The sequence below is a fragment of the Cricetulus griseus genome, chromosome 7, assembly GCF_003668045.3.
Source record: "Cricetulus griseus strain 17A/GY chromosome 7, alternate assembly CriGri-PICRH-1.0, whole genome shotgun sequence".
NCBI lineage: Eukaryota > Metazoa > Chordata > Mammalia > Rodentia > Cricetidae > Cricetulus > Cricetulus griseus.
In genome coordinates, this window is record NC_048600.1 from 89,651,309 (window position 1) to 89,673,980 (window position 22,672).

Consider the following 22,672-nt stretch of genomic DNA (forward strand, 5'->3'; position numbering starts at 1 on the left):
GCCTCTGCCTTCCTTCCGAGTGCTGGGATTAAAGCTGTGTGCCACCACCACCCAGCTCAACATGTGTTTTTTTAAGATAGATTCTCTAATTGGCCCAGGGCTCTCTGATTGTCCTTCAAGTCCCAGGGATCTGTTTGTCCTGCCTCTCCAGAGCTAGGACTTCAAGTTCGCCACCCTGCATAGTTGATGTCTGACAGGGGCTCTGAGGATAGGATTTAGGTCCTTATAATTATGCAACAGGTGCTTTTCACTTTACCAAACTGTCTCCCCAGCCCCATCGAGACTCTGAATCTGATAAAAGAGCCTTAACTTAGCATCTAGCATCCAAGTTTCAGCCTTGCATTTTTTGAAACAGTTTTGTTATATGGCCCCAGCTCATCTGGAACTTGCTATGTATCTCAGGCTTGTCTTGAACTTACTGCAATCCTTCTGCCTCTGCTTCCTAAGGGCTAAGATTACAAGTGCATACCATCACATCTGACCCAAATTTCACTCTGGAAACCCATACAAGAAGCAAATTGTAAACTTCATAAATCCTACCACTGTGGTGTGAAGCTGTTGAAATAACCCAGGAACTCAAATCAGGAGGTCCAGGTTTTAACCAGAGTCCTTTCATTTCACAGGGTGGCAAGGAAGCTTCCCAGCCACATTGAGGGCTTTTGTTTTGTGTGTGTGTGTGTGTGTGTGTGTGTGTGTGTGTACAAAAGTAATTAATAATATGTTTACCTTTGGTGTTAATATTAGGGCTGGGGGCAAAACTCAGGGGCGAAGAGTGCCTGCTGTGCAAGCATGATGACTTGAATTCCCAGCACCCACATAGAAAGCCAGGTGTGGCTATGGACACCTCTAACCCCCGGGGCTGTTGGAGGTGGAAACGGGAGGATTACTGGGCTTGCTGGCAGCTGTCTTCACTCCAGGTTCAATGAGAAATTCTGTCTCAAAGGAATACAGCAGACAGTGATAGAGCAGGACTCTGTACTTCCTCTCTGGCTGCATGCCTATGTGTTATGTGGCATGTATATACACACACAAATACACTACACATAGGCACATTTTTAAAAAGTAGCATTCGAGCCCATAAACTCCATATCCCACACTCAAACTTGTAAGTAAACAACGAGGGACAGTAGTTATGTAGTTATTACTCTGAAACCATATTGAGAAAGAGTATTATTCTCCATTATCAAGTTTGAAAGCAGTATAGTCATTAAGCACATTGACCTTGGAAGGTGGACCATACTAAACTCAATCCCAGTTTTGCTGCCAGCAATGTGACCTGGAGTAACTTTTAAATTGCTCTGGTCTGACTCTCACTCACCCTCCCTTCTCTCACACAGTAACTGGTTTGAGGATTTAATTAACGTATACAAAGTGTTTTATGTGGTGCCTAGCACATAGTATAGTTCTCAACATACAGTTTAAAAATATCATTTACTGAACCCTTGGAAGGTGCCATACTTAATTTGGGACATAAAATACAAAGACAGCTCTGGGGAGGTGGAGGCAGGTATATCTCTTGAGTTTGAGCCCAGCCTGGTCTACATGGAGTTCCAGGCTAGCCAGGGCTACATTTTAGAAAGACCCTGTCTAAAGGGGAAAAAAGCCCATTAAAAATAAATTTATAAATCTTCCTGGAAGAACATAGAAACCTTTGTGGAGGAGGAAATGTCTGACAAGGCTTGAAGTGGGCATGGCATGTAGCTCAGTGGTTGAGCACATGCCTGACAAGTGCAAGTCACTGGGTTAGATACACATCATGGGGGGAAAAATCCTGTGAAGGATGAACAGCATTTTAAAATTATATTTATTTGTTTGTTTGTCTATGGTTTGGAGCCCCCTCCTCCCCTTCCCTTAGGGTTTGATGCTTTTGGTTCAGCTTTATAATTTTCCCTCTGATCACTGAAAGCCAAATTCAAATTAAGCTTGTTGGCTTTATAGTGAATCAATCTAAACATTGTGGTTATTCCCTTGGGCACAATGTTGGAAACTGATTTTTCTTCTAATTCTTTATATGAAACATCTGTTGCTTTGTATTCATTTCATGGGGGCATCTTAAGAGTTCAGTGGACAGCTAGTTTCCTGTGTGGAAGACAGTACTAACCACTGGACACTATTGGCATACTTGTTGCTTGTTGCTGATCTCTCTTAGCCAAGGCAGGGAGGACTTAGAACCACTTGTCACCGGAAGAGCTGGAGGTGACCAGAGTGCACGGATAGGGAATAGAAAGTGGGATGCAGAAAGATGCTTTCTGGAGAGAATGGAAAGTTTACAGATAGATGTTCTTTGTTCACATGAGAGTCTTATTTGTGAAGACACCTTGGTCCCAAACTAAAGAGTCCTTTCCATTTACCATTTGTTAGGTGTGAATGGGGAAGCAGAGATGCAGCCTGTCCAAAGTGGACAAAAGCCCTGATTCTCTTTGAGCTTGTTACCTTAAACATGTAGGGAGATAGGAAGAGTTGTCTTCTCCCAAATGATCACAACCCAGTAATAGTAAAAATAATAGTAAAAAGGGAAATTACCTTTTAAAGTTAAGAAAATCTCAGACCCAATAATCAATTATATACAAATTGGAACAAGCAAAAGGTATGTTTGCTACATTTTTACACCATTAACTGAATGTTAATTTATTGGCATCTGGCAGGAACCATCTGCTATTTATTTTATAGACGTCCCAGCATCGCAAGAATAGTTGGAAAAGCCTTGAAGAAGGGCTTGTATTCAGCTTCCTCCTCATTCCACAACTGAGGAAATCATGGCCCAGCTGAGATAGGCTGAGCTCAGCTGTTCCTGCCAAACCTCTCTAAGGAGACTTTGGATAGCATTTTTCATGCTGGTGATTTGAAGAGACCTGTAGTGCCTTTCGATTGTCCTGGGCATTAATGAATCATAACACCCACCTTCCCACCCACTCCTTCCCACACATTCACACATTTAAGTTAGAAGCTGCAAACCAAAGCAGTTTTTCTCCTAAGAGAGTCGTTTCTCAGAGATACCGAAACGAATGAACTTGTCGCGCGAGTTTCAAGATGCTAAGCAAAAGTGGAATCATCTAGCCCAAGAACGGTTACCAAAACTCAGGTACTATCTGGACCCAAAGCCAAGAGGTCTACAAGTGTCACAGCAGGGAGGGAGGGAACGCAGGCTTTCAAGCCTTCTTGGGGATCCCTGAGAAGCCACTCCCTGATGGGCAGGAAGGCCATTTAGGACTCCCTTTGGAAGCGACGATGCTCGATGGATGAGAACAGATGGCCACAACCCACCCGACCCTCCGGCCTGAGAGGTGGGCTCCGTGGCGCGCATCGCGCCCGGGTGCACGTCCTGCAGGGAGGCCCCTGCACGCGCCCTCCGTGACAGACAGGGGACTCGGCAGCCTCGCGGCTAGACCCCGCCCCAGCTCCGGCCCGCGCCTATCGCGGTCGGCTTGCTGGTCACGCGGGGGAGCGCCGCGGGCTGGCGGCCAGTGCTGGCGGGGCCCGAGTGGCTGCTGCCGGGCGGGGCGGGCGGAGGTTAGAAATAGGGAGAGCGGGCCGCGCCGCCGAGCCGCCAGCCCCGAGCACGCTGCACAGCGAGCGGCCGCACTCGCACCCGCACCCATGCTGCTGACGCTGGCCAGTGGCGCGCTCTTCTTCCCGGGGCTCTTCGCGCTCAGCACCTGGGCGCTGCGCCGCTCGCGGCCGGAATGGACCGACGACGACTGCCTGACGGTCGGCACCAGGTACCGCGGGCCCGGCCGCCCGCTCTGGCGGGGCGCTGCCCTCCGCTCCGGGCCTGCGCAGGGCTGCGGGCGGAAAGGGGGCAGCGGGAAGCGCCCCTCCGTGCGGGGCGGGCCTGGTCGGGAAGGCGGGCCGTGTGCGTCTCCCCGCCTGCTGCCCCCACTCAGGGCATCGCGACGCCATGGCCGCCCGGGAGGGGCAGGTTGGAGAGTGGGGCTTTGTGCTGTCCACAGTCCTGGAGTAAGCGTGCTTTCTTTGGTTTCTCTTCCGTGCCCCACCTCAGGCTGGTGTCCTCGGTGCAGGCAGTGCTGGCTACCGGGGCGGGGCTCACCATCATCTGCTCCTGCAGCAACGTGGTCTCAGACAGGTAATGTCCCATCCCGGGTCGAAGGGCTGAGGGATCCCCTCCTCCCCGCCCCCACCGTTTACATTTTAGTGGCCTTCAGGCCTATTCTTTGTCATGTTATGATGTATGTGACTGCCTGGTAGGAAAACCTGTGCACACTAATTAGTGCCTTCCTCTCGCTGATTCCAACATCCCAGCTTAGGAGAACCGAGGGAATGTGGAAAAATGCTAGACAGCAAGAGACTCAGCGTGACTAAAGAGTGTACTGTTAAGGACAGTGTGGTCCGACGGTCCCTTTTTATAAGTAGGAGTTTGGTTCTTTTAAATGCTTTCACTGGGTTCTCCATCTGGAACATTTTTTTTAGCAGAGATAGTAGCAGTGACTGCAGCCAACCCCTTCTATTGACAGCAGAAGTCCACCTCCCTCTCTCCGAAGATGCTGCCCTTGCTTTTCTTTTGCTCAAGATAATGAAGAGGTTTCTGGAGCCTTCAGAAAACTGACAAGTTTGTGCCCAAAGTCAGGCCAGAAAAGGACCTATGTGGTGCTTCAGTGAGACAAGTAATTAAGACCAGAATGGACTGTTTAAACATAGGTAGTGGTGTTGATTTGTTTTATCTGTAGACCTGACTAGCTTGGAACTTGTGGCAATCCTCCTCCACCTGTCTTCCAAGGGCAGAATAACAGATGTATGCCACCGCACCAAAATGTTCTTTATTATTTATCGTTCCACTTGGCTCTTTGAACCACTCTTTTTCTTCCAAAGAATCTAAAGGGTGACAGGCAGACATCCAGAGAAAGTTGGGTGGCCTTTCCTGATTTTCCACCCTGCAATGTCCTGTTTCCCCACTGGAAGAGGAATCAGAGAGAACAAGATTGTCTCATGGTGACCTGGGATCTTACTTGGGTTTGATCTGTCACCATTTCATGTTTTTCCTCTTATGTCTCTTCTTTTTCAGACAGGGTCTCATGTAGTTTGGGTTGGCCTTGAACTCATGGAGATCTTCCTACCTCTGCCTCCTCAGTGCTAGGATTTAAGATGTGGGCTACAATATCTGCTCATGGTAGGTTTTTTTTTTACACAGGGTTTCTCTGTGTAACAGCCCTAGCTGCCCTGGAACTGGCTCTGCCTCTCAAATGCTGGGATTAAAGGCTTGAGCCACTACCATCTGGCTCTTGGTAGTTATTTTACTTGAAAGTGCTCTAAAAAGCAATGAATCCATTGACGGGCATTAGAGTAGGTCTTGAATCTTTTGGCCCAGATTTAAGCTGGCTAATCAGTTTCGTACAAGTGTGTTGTATGTGCCATTATTGTTCATTTGCCTCTATTCCTTTTTTTTTGGGGGGGGGAGGTTTCAAGACAGGGTTTTTCTGTGGCTTTGGAGGCTGTCCTGGAACTAACTAGCTCTGTAGACCAGGCTGGCCTCAAACTCAGAGATCCGCCTGCCTCTGCCTCCCAAGGGCTAGGATTAAAGGTGTGCGCCACCACTACCCGGCTCCATTCTTTTTTTAATTGAGTTGTGCTGTGATAAATGTGGAGCTAATTCAGGAACAGACTCTCACATGGCACCCTGTCTAGATTCCAGGTGCTGCAGTTCAGTGGACTGGCTCCTAGGGAAGTCACCTGAGACAAGGTGAAAAGTACAGATTGGATCATAGACATGGATTTAGACTCTCTGGGGTACAGAGAGGTTCACAAGCACTGCAGGTGGCATGATGGTTAGGTAGTTTGAAAACTGTACAGTGAGTTTTCTCTTCCAAAGCAGTTACTCAAAAATTTACTAAGTGAATCTAATCCTCCTCAGCATAGGACAGATTCCAATGTAAATGTTTCTTTATAGGAAGTTTTTGTGTGATGTTGGTGAGTGCAGGCACAGTCCTTCCTGTGTATGCTAGAACAGTAAACCATCATTGTGGCTCAGCAAATGTTTCACTCTTACTGGGCAAGTTAATAGAAACACATACATACATGCCCAAATCGGGCCAGGAAATCGACATCTTTTGTTCCAGCTGCTTTTGAAACAAAAGTAGCTGTGATGTGGTCCTTGAAGTTCAGGCCCATTTCTAGACACACTTTTCTTTTTAAAAAAATTAAAGTAAATTTGTTTAGTGTGTGTGCTCATGTGCATATGCAAACCATGTACTTGTGGAGGTCAGAGGAGAGCTTGCAGGAATTGATTCTCTCCTTCCACCATGTGGTCCTAGGGATCAAACTCAGGAGTCATCAGGCAAGTATCTTACCCACCAGGCCATCTAGCTGGTCCCAGACATTTTTATGAATGAATGGGAACCAGAGTTAACATAGATAAAGGAAATAACATGGCCAGGGTCTACAGTGTGGCATGGGGAAGCAAGAGAAAATGTGTAGAACTAGAAGTTAAACTCCGAAACTCCCAACTGTTGAGCAACTGAGGAGTTAAACTGGAAAGGTTGGACTTGTGATTTAGAACACCTTCCAAACCAGTTCCTTGGTGGAGCTGCTGAATCATTTGAAAGTTTATCTCCATCAAAGTCAGTTTCTATCAAAATACTCGAAGTCTACTGTAGATACTTTGCTGAACTAGGCAAATAGTTACAGTAAACTACCTGTATATGGTGGCAGAATGAATTCCTGCTTTTTATCCTTGACCTGCATAAATTTGCTTTGTATTTAGAGATACTCTCCTTAATAGTCTCACCCTCTTCACTGTGAAGTGTTCAAAGTAACAATAGCTGATTGAGAGAGAACAGAACCGAGGAGATCCAGTGAAGTGACTAGCTTTACCATTGACATCCATGATTATTTTACTTTATTAGACCAGGCTGGCCTCGAACACACAGAGATCTGCTTGCCTCTACTTCCCGAGTGCTGGGATTAAAGGTGTGTGCCACCACCGTCCAGCTGACGTCCATGGTTATTTTAAGAAGCTGTCCCTATGCTTTCTTTTAGGCATTGGCTTGCCAGAGAGTATGTCTGGTTTTTGATTCCATACATGATCTATGACTGCTATGCCATGTACCTCTGTGAATGGTGCCGAACCAGGGACCAGAAACTCAGACGTGCCACCATTTTCCGAAACTTCCTGATTGAAAACCGCCTAATGGTCACGCATCATGCAGTCATCCTGTTTGTCCTTGTACCTGTTTCACAGGTATGGCCTCTCAGGACAGCAACCTCAGTCAACCATTCCCGTCACTGAACTGGGTCCCTTGTTTCATTCCTTAAGAGTTGGAGAGCCCTCTTTCTTCTCTTCTGTACTATGCACGCCCTCCTGCTAACTACTTCATTGGGTTCAGTCTTTGATGGAAGCAGTGGAGGAAAACAATGCCACCTGAAACATCTGTGACTCCTGGCCAGCATTGTTACTTTTTAAAAGATTTGTTTCTATTCTATGTGTATGGGTGTTTTTGCCTGCATGTACGTCTGTGTATGATTTGCTTGCCTGGAGGCTGCAGGAGCCAACTATTCCTTGGAACTGGAGTTATTGATGGTTTGAGACACCATGTGGGTGATGGGAATTGAACCTGGGTCCTCTGGAAGAGCAGCCAGTGCTCTTATTCCCTGAGCTATGTTCCCAGTCTTGTTTTTTATTTTTATTTTTTCAGTACCAGAAATTAAACTAGCACCTCACTCATGCTAGGAAAGCGGCCTACCACTCAACTGTACCCCAGCTTCATTTTCTGGAATAGTCTACATTGCTCAGGTTGGCCTTGAACTTTTATAGTCCTCCTACCTCAGCTTCCCATGTAGCTGGAATTATAGGCCTGCACCTCCAATAGGCTTCAACATTATTTCTTCATTTTAGAGATTATCTTATTTAAGTGGATGTGGAGGTCAGAAGTGGCATCAGGTCACTTGGAGCTAGAGATTCAGGTAGTTCTAAAATGACTAACATGGATGCTAGGAACAAAACGCATCCTCTGGAAGAGTAGCAAGTGCTCTTAACCACTGAGCCATCCTTCCAGCCCTATTTGTTTAGTTTGTGAGACAGGGTCTCACTATGGAGACCAGGCTATTCTCAATCTCCCTATCTCTGAATGCTGAGATTAGAAGCATGCACTACCACATCCAGCATCCTATTTTCTTGTTTAATTTGTGTATATGTGTATATACAGGCAAGGAGGTTAAGGGTCCCTATAGGTGGTATGGGGGCGTCAAACTTAGGTCATCAGGCCTCTAGGCCATTGCCTTTACCAGCTTTCTTTTGCCCCAAGCTTTCTTATTTCAGTGTTACTGAGCAGGTTGTTCTACAGGGCAGGCTGTTATTTTAGGAAGAAAAAAAAAAGAAGGTACTTCATTTGGTAAGGACTTTGCCTCTGACACACAGAAGCAGGCTACAGAGTTCCTCCCTGTTGTCACTAAAATCAGATGGAGCCTCATGTAGGACTCACTGAGCCCATCTCCATTTGTCTTTGGATCCTCCAAAAGTAAATGCCAGGGAAGCAGCAAGGTTTCAACTGAACAACCACATGTCTGCTAACATTTTCCTCCTTTCAGGGTCTCGTGGTTACCTTTTCCCTATAGCCCTAGTTAGGATTTTCCTTCCGGTGCTTTCTAGCCTCCACATCTCAGTCCCTTTTCTTCTCTCTGCAGAAGCTCCGGGGAGAACTTGGCGACTTCTTTGTTGGCTGCATCTTCACAGCAGAACTGAGTACTCCGTTTGTGTCACTGGGCAGAGTTCTGATTCAGGTGTGTATAAGTGAAACAGCAGATGTGAGAAGGAGGGAATAGATCCTACGCTGCCTTTGGAGACTGGGGTTTGAAGAGATCTTACTGCTAGGAAGGGAGACCTTTTGACATGTTAATGTCATCATCCAAACCAGGTGGATTAGACTTTTGATCTGACCCAAGTTACACACGGGAAGCATACACCCAAATTGTTGCATTATTTTCCTGGCAACAATCTAATTAATTGTTCTTATACACTTATAAGGATAAGGGGGGTGGTTTAGGTCAAATTCAGCATCGCTTTTGGTAAAATCATGAGGCTGTATATGGTGGCTGAGTGGGCACAAAGCAGTGTTATCTCTCTTCGCTCACTCAGGGTAATATCCATAATACTGGGCCAGAAGCAAGTGACAGCTAGGTCTTGTAAAAAGCTAGGCACAGCTGAGTGTGCAGCCTATCTATCTGTAAAGGTGAGCTCTGGGTTCAGTGAGAGACCCTGTCCCCAGAGTTCCCAAGAGGATGGCACCTAACATCTTCTGGCCTCCATGATCACATGCATCGGCCCGTACACCTGCTTTGTGTGTGTGTGTGTGTGTGTGTGTGTGTGTGTGTGTGTGTGTGTGTGTGTGTGTGTCCGTGTCCAAGTGCCAAGCAATTTAGCACTATAGGCCTTGACTCGTACAAGAACCTGATTGACCGTAGTGAGCCTGGGTTCTGTGCCTGATGACCCGTCCTCTTGGTGACCTGGCATTCTCCTTCCTTTTCTCTTGCAGCTAAAGCAGCAGCATACCCTCCTTTATAAGGTCAATGGAATCCTCACACTGTCCACCTTTCTGTTTTGCCGGATCCTTCTTTTTCCCTTCATGTACTGGTCCTATGGTCAACACAAAGGACTAAGCCTGCTCCGAGTGCCATTTAATATCCCTTTACACTGCAATGTGGCCAATGCCATCCTCATCTCTCCCCAGCTCTACTGGTTCTCATTGCTGTGCAAGAAGGCAGCCCGGCTCTTTGACACTGCCAAAGCCAAAAAGGATGGTTAATTACTCTCAGGAGTCAGGCACTCACACTAGCTGCCTCCTCTACTCAGTATTCCAAGGACCAAATTGTGCCTGGGTCACTTCTGCCTTCTGGATATTGATAAGCCTCTGGATTTGAGGTTTTCTTTTTAAGAGTCCCCATTACCTCCCCCTTCTAACCTGCTCCTTTTACAAAAGCACTTTTTCTCCCTGGAAATAACTTGGATCCTCTCAAACCTCCACTGCAGCAAAGTAGCTTTAATGCAAGCCTGAGGAGCCTTCCTTGGGCCTACCCATGACAAGAGCTCTGGGAGGTGAAGCACTGCTATCCCCACTCAGGGCAACATCCAAATACTGGGCCAGAAGCAAGTGACAGCTTGGTTCTTGAAGTAGTGTCATTTTTCCAACACTAAGAAAACCATGGTGGGTGTGTAGTCTTTCATTGTTTACTAGACAGCCGCTGGTCCTCTCATCTGTATATCAACAATGAATTCTCATCCTACTGACTTCTAGTCAGAAGGGCTCACTGACAATGGGCAAGAGGCAGGGCTGAGAACCTGAAGCACTTGAGTAGGTCAGGAGGCCAGCACCTCTGCAGGCCGACTTGATATAAAGACCAACAGCACAAATGTGAGCTTGTTGCAAGCAGTCACCAACACTATTCCCTTTTTAATATAGCCTCTCATACCCAGTTTTCTGTGTCCACATAGAAAGCTGGCCTAAAACTCCAGGGACAAAGTGGAGTGATAGCTTCTATAGTGGTTTCCTGGGTCATCCTACTCTGACACTGCCCTTTTCATTCAAAATGGATACAGATGTCTGCGCTCCAACCCTTGAGGTCTCAACCAGGCCATTGTTTCTAGCGCTTCCTGAAAAGATTCATTTCTGTGTTGAATGTGCAGCCATTTAGCCATAGAAGACTAGAGAACATGAGGGCAGCCAAGCTGGCCAGAGCATGTCCTGTGGACCAGTGTAGTAGCTGTGTGCAGTAGGATGTGGTATAGCACTGATCTCCCTCACAACAGGCTGGGTTTGAGAGGACCTGCTGGCACTTCTTTCAGGTGGCAGCAAAAACACTACAAGTGCCTTGTAATTCACTGTCCATGGACTTTTAAAGGACTGGAGAATTATGGCTCCAAGTTTTGAGTTTCACTCTTTAATAGGTGCCACTTTAAAAAACAAAAATGCTATTTTGTGTTTTGTTTACTGTCCATGTATCCATAAGTCATCCATATGGTGATTAAATTGCACTAAATTCTGTATTGTTTGCTAAGTGCATTGGCACTGACTTCCTCCAACATCCTGAGACTCAGCTCGACCGACTGCTGTATGGGGTAGTTCCTAGTCTGATCATGGAATGTGACTGAGTTCCAGGCAGGTCTTACTCATACCTTACTTAGTCCAACATGTTGGTTCAAGGTACCAAAGGATTCACAGAAGGTGCCCAGAGCTCAAGCTCAGTGTTCACGTATAACTTCAGGTCTGTCTTCCTCTGGTGAATCCCAATTACAAGTTGGGAGGGCGGAAGCCTGCCTGTTGACCACAGAATAGTTTACTTTAGGTGGGAGAAAAGCAGTAAACCACTTGAAATGAGGTGATGGGACCTTTTCTCTCATCCCCCTAAATGACACCTCCCTAACCAGTTCTTAAGAGTTGTGTAATATTACCCTAGAAACCTTACACTCTCATTTTTATGCTTCTGCATGCATCGTTACCTCTGCCACTCATTCATCAAAACCAAGATGCCACTCCAGGCAGAGGTAATTACATCCCTCCTCCAGGGATCCGCTGTTCACCAGCGCTGGCTTAGCACAGTCCCTCCTGGGTATGCTGTTTCTTTGTTCAACCCTCTGACAAAGGTGCAGGCCTCTCTGGCACACAAGTCACAATCAGTGCCAGATGAGCCCCTTTCCACATGTGCCCTTTTTTGAGATAACCTTGGAAAAAGGATGAAATACTAAAAATGCTTGCTAGCAGCCCAAGCTGGCCTTGAACTTATGACCCTTCTACTTCAGCCACCCAAATGCTGAGATTATAGGTATGTATTGTTACCAAGCCTGGCTGAAAAGACTCTGAGAGGCCTCAGTAAAAAGAACATACAACCTTGTATTTTTTTGCTACTAGGTAGCTCCACCTTTGGGCTTACTGCCAAATGTGGGTGGAGAATTTCAGTTACAAACATGTTCCTCCCCAGCTGGACTTGTTCTTTTTTTTAAACTTTCGGATCTTACTATGTAGCCCAGGCTGCCACCCTCAGCCATGTAAAGGCTGATGTCATAGGTGTGCACTCCCACACCTGCCGCACTGGCTTGACTTGATCCTAAAGATTATCTAAACCTAACTTTGGAGCATATTTAAGCCCAAACTTCTGAGAAAGGCTGAAGACAAGATGAAACCCAAAAGAGTTTTATTGTAGTAGTATGTGACAAATACCTAAGAAACTATTTTCTTTACAGTGCTCTTGTAATGTACTCCTTTCGTCATGTATACAATCTCCCATAACTGTAGGGTTTGTTCTCAGCTCTAGGCTCTGAAGAACAAACACCATGTTGGAGGGATAGCTTTTTTCCAGTCCTCCACACGTCAGAAGTTGTTGATCTTCTGTAGCAGGGTTTGGCGCCTCTCCTCAGGGCTAAGATTCTTAGCAATAGACTTTAGAAAGCGCTGCTCATCAACCTTCTGGAGCAAGGAGCTGACAGAAGGGTTGGTCTTGATTAGGGTTTCATAGTAGGTAAGGATTTCCAAGGCCAGCACATACAGGGGCTCGCAGACCTCCTGGGGGAGCATGGCCATGATATGCAGAACATGACAGAACATCTGGGTATACACAAACAAGGTTTCCTGAGTCAGGTTTCCTTCTTGTCCCTGGGCCCAGGGGCCCACCGACTGTATCAACCTGACTGCATCCAGGATACTGGTCAAACTGCTACAGAGGAGTTTGACCACATGGCTCCAACCATCCATAGGAAGCCAGTTACAACAGCTCTGGCTGCAGAGAAACTGGAAAGCTCTCAAGGAAAGAACAGAGAGTTGGAGCTCCTGGGCAAAGGGCCTCAGGTTGAGCAAGGGAACAAACTGAATATACTCTAGGCTATAAGGGACATGAAGGAGCTGTTTCTCCAACAGCTTCCTGGTCAGCTGTTGAAGGTACTGCCATTCCTGAGGACTACACCAAGGCATGACTTGTACCAGGGCCACCAGAAAGCCCTTGCTAAACAATCTGACTTCCTCAGGATTGCCCACATCCACCACCAAGAGGGAAAGCATCTCTTCAGAGACACTGCGGGAAATGGAGCAGCACTCCATCCAGGCGAGAAGCCCTGTGCCAGGCCCATACCCTTCATGGGCCTGTGAGGTCCACTGGGCCTCAGAGAGCTTACATATCTCAAAAAGGGTAGCCGGCACCTCACACTTGAAGTGTCCTTCAAAGAAGTTCTTCAGTCTCAGGCCCACAGTCCAGTCTAGCTGGTCTAACTTGCGGTGGAGCCAGGACAGGGACTTGGCCCAGGTGTCTGGGGAGAAGGTCTCTGCATTAGCCAGCACGATCTCACAGAGGAGCTCCAGGATGTGGGTCACAAGATCCTTGCTGTCCAGAGTGAGACAGCGCTTCTCCCGGGGGAGCTGCCAGAACTTGCTGAAGCTGTCCAGGAGCCGGCACAAGCTGAAGAGCAGCGGGAATGGGGAGCAGGTTTGCAGCCAATACTCCTCCAAGCCCGCATTGGCTTCAAGGGTCTGGAGGAAGAGCTTCAGACTCAGGCCCACCTCCTCCATGTCTAGCATCAAGAATGGCAAGACAAACTCCTTCAGTACCTCATCAGGCTCCAAAAGAGCAGCAACTGGAATCCCCTGTGGTTTCACGGGGTTCATTAGGCAGCTCACCAGCTCCAGAAACTGCTTCTCTTCTTTGGGTGTAGAGAACTTTGTCCAGACAGTTTCTTTGAGGCAGGACACCATGAAACTGGTATATGGCTTTGGCCCTTGTGTTTCTGTGAACTTCAGGGCAGGGAAGGCAGTAAGAATCTGAGCCAGGAACCTGTGAGTGCCAAGATTGGTCACAGCTATGCTGCACATCTTCTTCACCACAACTTCTGGGTACAGGATCACCAGGCGGGCCACAGAGGTCACTGCTTTAGCCAGACCCTGTTCAGAGGTGCTCTGTGCAAGCTGGTTAAACGTTGTGTTGAGGTCTTCCTGAAAACCCTCCAAGTAAACAGACAACCTGTCCGAGAGGCCCTTTGGCCCCCAACAATGCAGGACTCCAGAAAGGACTTTATTTTTGTCTGGTAGGGAGAGGTCTGCATAGCATTCCAAGGTCAAGCAGATCACCTGCTTGATATGAGGCTGGGGGATAGCCCTGTTAGAGTTGATGACTTCCATCACCGTTTCCAGCAAACTCAAGATCAAGTCTGGTTCTCTGAAGAGAGACCTGTTGTTAACAAGGCAGGCAACCCACTCATCTGAAAAGGCCCACTTCTTCTCAGAAGCAAAAATGTAGCACATTTCCATATACCGGTCCATCTTCTGCTCAATGATGGCCATGGCAATGGAGGCAGTGATGTCCTCAAGGCCCCTGTCATTAAGCACTCTGCTGGTTTTTCTTAGGAAGTCCCTAACACACTCAGCCAGTTCACAGACCACCTGCCTCTCCTCCTTGGACATGCTGGCAGTTTCCAGGTAGAGCTTCAAGTTCTGGCTGAAGGAAGTCAGACTGTCACACAGCCGGTAGGTGTCATAATTTGTCCCCTGACTGCTGTTTAGCATGTCCTGCAGTTCTGCACCCCACTCCTGCAGCAGGTTGTGCATAAGCTCAAACCCCATGAAAACAGTCTCACTGGGGAGTTTGGCTAGTGAGGTGAGGCTCACATCCCGCTCTGCCTCCTTTACTTTTTCAGCCAGGGCCTGTTGATGGTATGGGTTCCGGGTGTCCGAATTCCATACAGAGATCACTGTGGCTAGTTTGTCTAGGTACATGGTGGCAGATACCTCCTGGGGGTCATCCTCCATCAGTGCAAACACACTCAGCATGTCAGCCAAGTTAGCTAATGCACAACACTTCATCCCGCGGCACAGGATTCTCTTTTGGATTTGCTTCAGCCCATTAAGCAGCATGGCCAACAGTGGCATGGTAGGACCCACATCTGGGTCAGACTTAAACCTCTTTGGAGGATGGGAAAACTCATCTGAAGATGGCAAGTATTTATGGGCCATTGTCCTGAATTGGGAAAGCAAGGGGTCCTGCTGGTCACCCTTGTGCTTTATCATTTCCCACCAGACATCCAGGAAGAAGGATACATCCTTGGAAGAAGTGTCAATGGTCATGTGTTCCAGAAAGTTCTGTAACTCTGAGCGGCAGATGGTGGTAGGAAGGGCCATTAGGAGCTGAATGAAGAGTCCAGAAGCTTCCAGAGACTTAAGCAGCTCAAAAAGGACTGTGTGGTTGATGGTAGGGATCATGTTGCCCACGGAGAAGAACACATCTTCCTGCCACCGAGTATCAGTATCAGAAGGGCTGACAGGAGAGGGCTGAAGAACCTTCGCCCAGATGATGATCAGTGCTTTCTTCTTCCAGGCAAATGGCTGGGAATGTGCTGTGGCTGAGGAGATCTCCTTCAAGGCGTCCACAATAGGCCGCCCCACATGTTCCCAGTCAGACTTTGTCAACTGTTCCAGGGCTTTGGGGTGGAACAGCTGCTCAGCCATCAAAAAGCCCCCATGCAGTATAGTCATTTCCTCACAGATATTTAAGGGTCCTGCACAGAGAAGTCAAGAGTTAATGAAGTTTTCAGAATGGTAAGCAGAGGCTAAGAGAAAGAAACAGAGTCACTGGTTGGCTATCATTATCAAGGTTAATAATACCTTGACATCAACAGGAGAGGAAGAAGGCACGGTTAGTAAGAGCTCCCGAAGGGAGAGGGTCCTAAGGACTTGGCTGAAGAATAAAATCCAGTTTCTAAGATCTCTAGCCTGGAAATCAGAAGAATAGTACCACAGGGACAGGGAGAGAGGGATTCAGAATAGATTACTAAGTTTCTTTTTAAGTATTTTATATTTACTTTAATTATCTGGGCCCTCAGGAGTTGGAGTTACAGGTGATTAAGAGCCACCTGGTATGGCTGCTGGGAACTAAACTCCAGTCCTCTACAACAATCTTATGTGTTCTTAACTACTGAGCTCTCTCCAGCTCCCAAGGACAGGCTTAAAGGGAGGAAGACAAGTTCAGTTTTGGTTACCTGGAGTCTGAGGCTGACTATTTAGTGATGTCTTTCAGCAATGGCAATGAGTTAAGGAGAAAAGGCCTGATTTAAGTATAGGCAGTGCCAACACAGAGAAGTTTATAGAAACCAAGGAAGAGACTAAGATCCCTCTGCAAAGTGTGAGGAGGAAAGCTGGACTGCTGAGATTACAGTGGGGACAGGACTGGGGGGACAGTGCCACCAAGTATGCATTAGAAGACATGACAAAGGCCAGTGACATGGCTCAGTGACCTAATGACCTGAGTTTGATCCCTAGCCTAATACAGCAAGAGAGAACCAACTCCTACAAGCAGTCTTCTGAAGACACAGACGGAGAGCCCAACACTGGGTGATGAGCAGCCTTTATTTTTTTTTTGGGGGGGGAGGGTAATTGTTTTATTTTAGCTAGCTTTGAACTCACAGAGAACTGCCAGCCTCTGCTTCCTGAGTGCTAGGATTAAAGGCATGCACCACACCCAGCTGAGCTTTTGTTTTTGAGCCCAAAGCCTTGCATATACCAGGCAAGCACTCTACCACTGAGCTGTATTCCCAGCCCTGCCTTCCTTCTTCCTAAACACACTGCTGCTAATGGGTTTCAACATTCTGGGCCTTACAGGGAAAAAGTTCACCCAGCAGTTTCTTCTAGTCAAAAAGGACACTACTGAACATTCTGGCTCTGTGGCAGGAACCAAGAAAACATTCATTCACTGAGCTAAGAACTGATAAAGACATTTAAAGAAAGGCAATATGGGAGTTTAATCAAATAATGGATTTAAATCCTAGCTCAGTCATTCAAAAATGTGACTTTACACATTACTGAGTCTGTCTGCATACACAGACTATAATCTTCAGTGGTATAACCATGAAAACCACATGACATACAACATATACTAGTCATACTTTTGGAACTATTTTGGTACTGTTACCTTCTCGAAACATCTTTCAGGGGTGGGAGAATGGAAGGTTACTATCGCAACAATAATCAGACCACAAAGAGCCTGATTTAAATGTTCAATTGTTGGCAGGCCCAGTCTTCTCACTATTTTGTCTCCTCCAGTGCAAAAACAAAAGGACACAGGTCTTTATCAAAGTGTATAATTTGGCCTAGAAACTAAAGATTCTAACAACTGGGAGTTGAAGAGATGGCTCAGCAGTCAAGAGCACTGGCTGCTCTTCCAGAGGACCTGGGTTCGATTCCGAGCACCCATATGACAGCTTGCAATTTCTGTAACTCTAGTTCCAAAGGACCTGAAACCCTCACATCAATGTCCATAAAATAAAATTATTGTTTTTATAAGTTATTTTTTAAAAAGAGTGTAACAACTAACTGGTCACGGTCACTGTTCCTGACAGCGCCCACCCATTCCCAGGGCCCAGAGATGCCTAACCCTTCCTTCCTCATGTCCAGTTTCCCATGCTCCAAGGAACATATTTTCCCCATTCTCATAGGCCAGAGTCAGCTGCAAAAATACTGACTCCAGTGGCCAGTTGTGGTGGCCCATGCTTCTAATCCCAGCTCTAGGGAGGCAGATTTCTATGAGGCCAGCCAAAGTACATTGTGACACCCTGTCTCAAACCTCCCCTACCCCCAGGGGGAAAAAAAGTGATGACTCCAGGGAACTAATGAATCTCTTGGCCACTAACCATTTACTCACACACCCAAAAACAAGTCAAGGATCAACACTCCTACTAAACCCAGGCCTGAAGGCAATGCACCTTGGCTTCCACAGTAGCAGAAGGCCCAGAGTTAGGTTGCTGTGGCAGGGTTCTTTCTGGCTCAGGTTGCCCTGCCCTCAACACCATTCCCTCGCAACAGTAAATTCAATTTAACTGCATTTATCAGCTTAGCCGAGCAGATGTCTGCCGACAAACATGAGATTTTCAGACACTGTGTACATGTGACTTGACAAAGTCCCAGACTCAGTTAATAGCTAGGGGAAACTGCAAGGCTTTATCAGTAGCTGGTGCTAGGAAGTGACTGCTTACTCTGGTAGGCACGGGGCTTGGTGACATACATTTTTTTACCCGTGACATAGGATCTTGTTATGTAGCCAGGACTGGCTTGAAACTATATAGAGCAGGTTGGCCTAGAACTCTTGAGATCCTCCTGTGTCTGCCTCCAAAGTGCTAGTTAGACATAAGCTTCCACACCCAGCTTTACACCTAAAAGACCATTTGATCATCCAACTAACTTCTTGAGGATTACCACTCCTGTTTTAGAGATGGAAACCTCGAGGCCCACATACAATTTGTGCAGGGTGTCTGAGTCAGCGGAGTCAAGCCATGGCAGAACTCTTGACAGCTTCGGGGCATGAAACTACCTAAAGAGCTGGCTGGGACAAAGATCTTTCTCCATAGCTTATTATTTGCAAATCTTGGAGTACCTCCCGGGACAGCCTCCCTGTCTTACCCTCTAAAGAGCACACCTAGCAGGGTGGGGAGGCTTGGCAGATGGCCACAGATTTCTATCAACGCCGCTCTCCTTCCAGACCTCGCCTAAGAGACTCCAAATCAAAGGATTCAAAAAGTACCATCTCTGTCTGCTGCTGCTGCAAACCCTGCTCGAAAGCGAGGGCTGCGGGACACCACTGTGCACAAGTCACCGTAAGGCGCCCAGTTATGCACGTGGTCTCAAAGAAACGCCAAGCCTGGGAGGAAAGCGGTATCAGCATCTCTGCTTTGTGGACCAGGAGAGCTGCTAAGAAACTTGTTCCCCGACTCGGCAGTCACCCAATAAGGAAGAACGGTCCGGACGTCCGTTCCTCCCAGCCCGGCATTTCCGAAACACGTGCAGTAGCCCTGTGCACTTTCAGGGGGTCCAGGGCTACATTCGCTCTCTGTTTTCTAATGGGAAAGAGACCACGAGGCGGAGGAGGGATCGAGGAAGACCAACACGAGGCCGGGCTGCGGGCTGGAGGCCGGCCTCGCGGCCGCGGGTCCCTAAAAACTCCTCAGACCCCCGGCCTCCAGAGTCGGCTCCGGAGAGCGCCACTGGAGGAGCACAGGGCCTCGGCCCACCCTGGAGGGGCTCTGCCGGACGCGGCCCGACACCAGGCCGGAGTAGGGAAACGCGAACCCACCTAGGTCCATGGCGGCGAAGCTGGCGGCCGGGCTGGACCGCCCCTCCCACTCCGAGGCCGCGAACGCGGTGCCCCCGCCACGGCACAAAGGGCGGCGCCACAGGCGCGTCACAGGTACCGCCCACAGCTCGTACGGGCTTCCGATCAGTACTCCGCTCCCCGGCTGCTGCTCCGTGCGCACGCGTCTTCCGTCCTCCTCGACAAGCTCGCGGCGTCGAGGCCGACCAGGCCCACAGCGCCCCCTCTCGGCCCTAGGCTTCCCAGCCGGCCGTCTACCCTCAGGTAGGTAGGCAGGCTCCTTGCGGAATTACAGTTCTCTTGAGGCCAGGAGGTCCAATCCCTTAGTCCAGACTTCTCACTCTCACCCAGGAACCCCCACGATTCACCTCCAACGGAATGGCCTTTCCCAGGCTGCCCACTAACCAGCAGCGGATCCATGGGGCTCCCCGTCCAGCCTCAGAGACACACAGAAATGCCCAAATGCTTTTCAGCTCTCATAGGCGCCTTTGTAAGTTTGAAGGACAGTCACACTGGGCAAAGCACTGTGGGACAGGGCCAATCGAATGGATTCCTGGTCAGCAACTTGTAGTTTTTCAAACACACACACACACACACACACACACACACACAGACACATACACACACACACACACACACACACACACACACACACACACACACGTGTTCTTCCCACACATTATCTCTTTGTCCTTTCTTTCCAAGGCCTAATAATCGTCTGCTTTGCTTATTCCCAACTCTCTTCTAGTACCAGGTATCACTAGAACAGAGAGGCACACACAGCCTCTGGTGCAACAATGAGCCAAGTGGAGTTTGAAATGGCCTGCGCTTCTCTCAAGCAGCTGAAGGGTCCTGTGAGCGATCAGGAGAAACTGCTGGTGTACAGCTTCTACAAACAGGCCACCCAGGGCGACTGTAACATCCCCGTCCCTCCAGCCACAGATGTGAGAGCAAAGGCCAAATGGGAAGCGTGGAATGTGAACAAAGGGATGTCCAAGATGGATGCTATGAGGATCTATATTGCCAAAGTGGAGGAGCTAAAGAAAAACGAGGCTGGCTAAGGACATTTTGGCAGACACAAGGAAATAGCAGTGGCTCCACTGGTGGGGAATGGGTTTAAGAACTCCTGATGGCTGAAACATACTGAAAAGGGTAGCAAGGTTAGCGGAGACATCAATAAATCACTTGAACGGCACAAGAGTGGAGTCTGTGTCAAAGAGCAACTCTGTGAGGGTCCTGGAAAGCAGTTCAAATGTGTAAAAGCACCTCTGCTGGCTAAAACTCCATTAGTCATGCTTTGTGTGGTCTGACTGGCTATGTGGATGGATATTTGGCAGAAGAGGGGATGGGTAGGGGTGAATCACGCTATGAAAATGACCAAGGTCGGAAGTGAGGCAGAGCTTGGACCTGTATCAAGGGCTGTCAACTCACCAAGAACCCAACAATACAGAGGGGAAAGCGGCTCTGCCTTCTAAAGAGCTGAAGTCAAATAGAAAAGCCCTCATCTAGAACACAGGCCCAGTGAAGTTAGTATTTTGATGGAGCTCAAACTCTGAGTGACAAGGTGGTGACATAATTCATGCATCACAACACAGCAGCCGAGGGACAATGGAGCAAGATGGTTTCAGAATCTTAGCATCCAAAAGACTCATCTAAGGCTTAGCAACCTAAATGTTCTTAGGATTGCTCTTCTTAACCTAGGTTTCTGCTTGGGACCCTGACAACATGTATATAGGCACATGTGGCTCACATAAGTGCCAGGGTACCCTTTGTCAATCATTTCAGCGACATCGGTGTGCTACCATGGTACCTGGAAAGCTGGCATATGAAGTGTTAGAGTTCTTGAAGAACTCTACAATAGCATGGCATTTTCCAATACTTTCTTCAAAACTTGTCTTCCATCTGAGATATAACCACTTGCCTGGCATGTTGAGGCTTTGGGTTTAAGCCCTAGCAAATATATTCATATAAATGTAGTAAAAATTCTCAGCTACCAGGGTGAAGGGTGAAGGATCATAGCAGCAGAGCGGCCAGCCACTGGAGTTCTTACCTCTACCAATGCTAAGACCAGAGGGGCAATCCTGTCTTCAGACTGCATCCCCAGACTTACTGCCCTGCCTTATATTCATCTCTCCACCCAGCCATATCCCTTCCTACCTCTACCTCCGTAGTGCTGGGGTTAAAGGCGTGTGGCTCCCAAATAATGGGATTAAAGGTGTGAGCCACCACCATCTGGCTCTGTTTCTCTTTTAGACTGGATCAATTTCGTGTACCCCAGGGTGGCCTTGAACTAACAAGATCCATTTTCTTCTGTCTCCTGAGTCCTGGGAGGTGTGTACCACCACTGCCTAGCCTCTATGATTAACTAGTGTGGCTAGCTCTGCACTCTGATCTTCAAGCAAGCTTTATTTGTTAGATCATAAACAAATATCACCACACTATAACAGAAGTTTCTAAAGGTGTTTTGTTGTTATCAGTCAGTTATTCTGGTTTAGGGGATAGGGCCTGGCTGGCCTGGAATTCACTGTGTGAACCAGGCTGGCCTCAATTTACAGAGATTCATCTGCTTCTTCCTCCAGAGTGCGATTACAAGCATGAACCACCATGATGGATATAAAGTATATTTTTTATCATTAAAATATTTTCATTTATTATTGTGTGTGTTCTATGTGTAGGTGTGGCAGGAGTGAGTGTGTTAAGTTTGCATGTGGAGGTCAGAGCACAACTTATGGAGTTGGTTCTCTCCTTTGACTTTTACACAGGTTCACAGGAACAAACTCAGGTTGCCAGACTTTTTTTTTTTTTTTTTTTTTTTTGGTTTTTCGAGACAGGGTTTCTCTGTGTAGCTTTGGAACCTATCCTGGCACTTGCTCTGGAGACCAGGCTGGCCTAGAACTCACAAAGAACCGCCTGCCTCTGCCTCCCGAGTGCTGGGATTAAAGGCGTGCGCCACCAACACCCAGCAGGTTGCCAGACTTTTGTAGTAGGTGCCACCACCACCTACAGAGCTATCTTGTAGGCCCTAAAGTTTTTTTGTTTGTTTTTGAGACAGGGTTTTTCTGTGTAACAGCCCTAGCTAGCCTTGAACACACAGAGATCCACCTGCCTCTGCCTACCAAGTGCTGAGATTAAAGGTGTGCACCACCAAGAAGAGTCAATTTTTTTTTAAAGATTTATTTATTATATATAGTGTTCTGTCTGCATGTGTCACTGTAGTCCAGAAGAGGGCACCATATCTCATTACAGATGGTTGTGAGCCATCATGTGGTTGCTGGGAATTGAACTCAGGATCTCTGGAAGGCCACCTAGTGTTCTTAACCACTGAGACATCTCTCCAGCCCAAGTCTACAAATTTTTAAATAGTACTCTTTTCCATCCTTTCCAAAGAGCTTTAATAAAAAATGCATTCAATAAAACTTTTTAATGACTGAAACCACCTGCCTGCATCAACCAAACAGAAAATCACAATAAAATATTTTTTCAGGCTGAAGAAATAAATTAATCCATTTTAAAGACTAAAACCACTTTATAAAAAAGTAGTGCAGAATCAGGCACAGAAATGTGACTCACTGAATATTTTGTTCACTAAACACTTGTAATTAAAAAACAAAGT

At 47.4% G+C, this 22,672-nt stretch overlaps 3 protein-coding genes across 7 annotated transcripts in view; 2 read left to right on the forward strand and 1 right to left on the reverse strand.

Annotated features, from left to right (window-relative positions):
* The window catches only part of Tlcd3a (TLC domain containing 3A), a 29,222-nt gene extending 18,221 nt beyond the window's left edge, over window positions 1-11,001 (forward strand). The window contains exons 1-5 of one of the 4 annotated variants that reach the window (XM_027426710.2): window positions 3,475-3,719; window positions 4,001-4,084; window positions 6,991-7,192; window positions 8,635-8,730; window positions 9,483-11,001. In XM_027426710.2, coding sequence (XP_027282511.1) covers window positions 3,598-3,719; window positions 4,001-4,084; window positions 6,991-7,192; window positions 8,635-8,730; window positions 9,483-9,752 — 774 coding nt within the window. In that variant the 5' untranslated portion in view covers window positions 3,475-3,597 and the 3' untranslated portion in view covers window positions 9,753-11,001. Of the gene's footprint in view, window positions 1-3,447; window positions 3,720-4,000; window positions 4,085-6,990; window positions 7,193-8,634; window positions 8,731-9,482 lie in introns of those variants that run through there. The other 3 variants (XM_035447515.1, XM_035447516.1, XM_027426711.2) reach the window with 3 other exon arrangements.
* A 1,117-nt stretch (window positions 11,002-12,118) lies between these two features.
* Window positions 12,119-19,173, reverse strand: Gemin4 (gem nuclear organelle associated protein 4). Its single transcript, XM_027426706.2, has 2 exons — window positions 19,042-19,173; window positions 12,119-15,478 (listed from the first exon to the last, which is right to left on the reverse strand). Exons 1-2 carry the CDS (start codon window positions 19,049-19,051, stop codon window positions 12,312-12,314), a joined length of 3,177 nt encoding a protein of 1,058 aa, XP_027282507.1. The 5' UTR covers window positions 19,052-19,173; the 3' UTR covers window positions 12,119-12,311.
* A 10-nt stretch (window positions 19,174-19,183) lies between these two features.
* LOC100763983 (diazepam-binding inhibitor-like 5) lies at window positions 19,184-20,254 on the forward strand. 2 transcript variants are annotated; one of them, XM_027426714.2, is made up of 3 exons: window positions 19,189-19,323; window positions 19,411-19,549; window positions 19,808-20,254. In XM_027426714.2, the coding sequence occupies exon 3, from the start codon at window positions 19,857-19,859 to the stop codon at window positions 20,118-20,120; it is 264 nt and encodes an 87-aa protein (XP_027282515.1). In that variant the 5' UTR covers window positions 19,189-19,323; window positions 19,411-19,549; window positions 19,808-19,856; the 3' UTR covers window positions 20,121-20,254. The 2 variants fall into 2 exon arrangements, with proteins under 2 accessions (XP_027282514.1, XP_027282515.1); XM_027426713.2 differs by lacking the exon at window positions 19,411-19,549 and having other exon boundaries at window positions 19,184-19,323.
* Window positions 20,255-22,672: the final 2,418 nt, after the last annotated feature.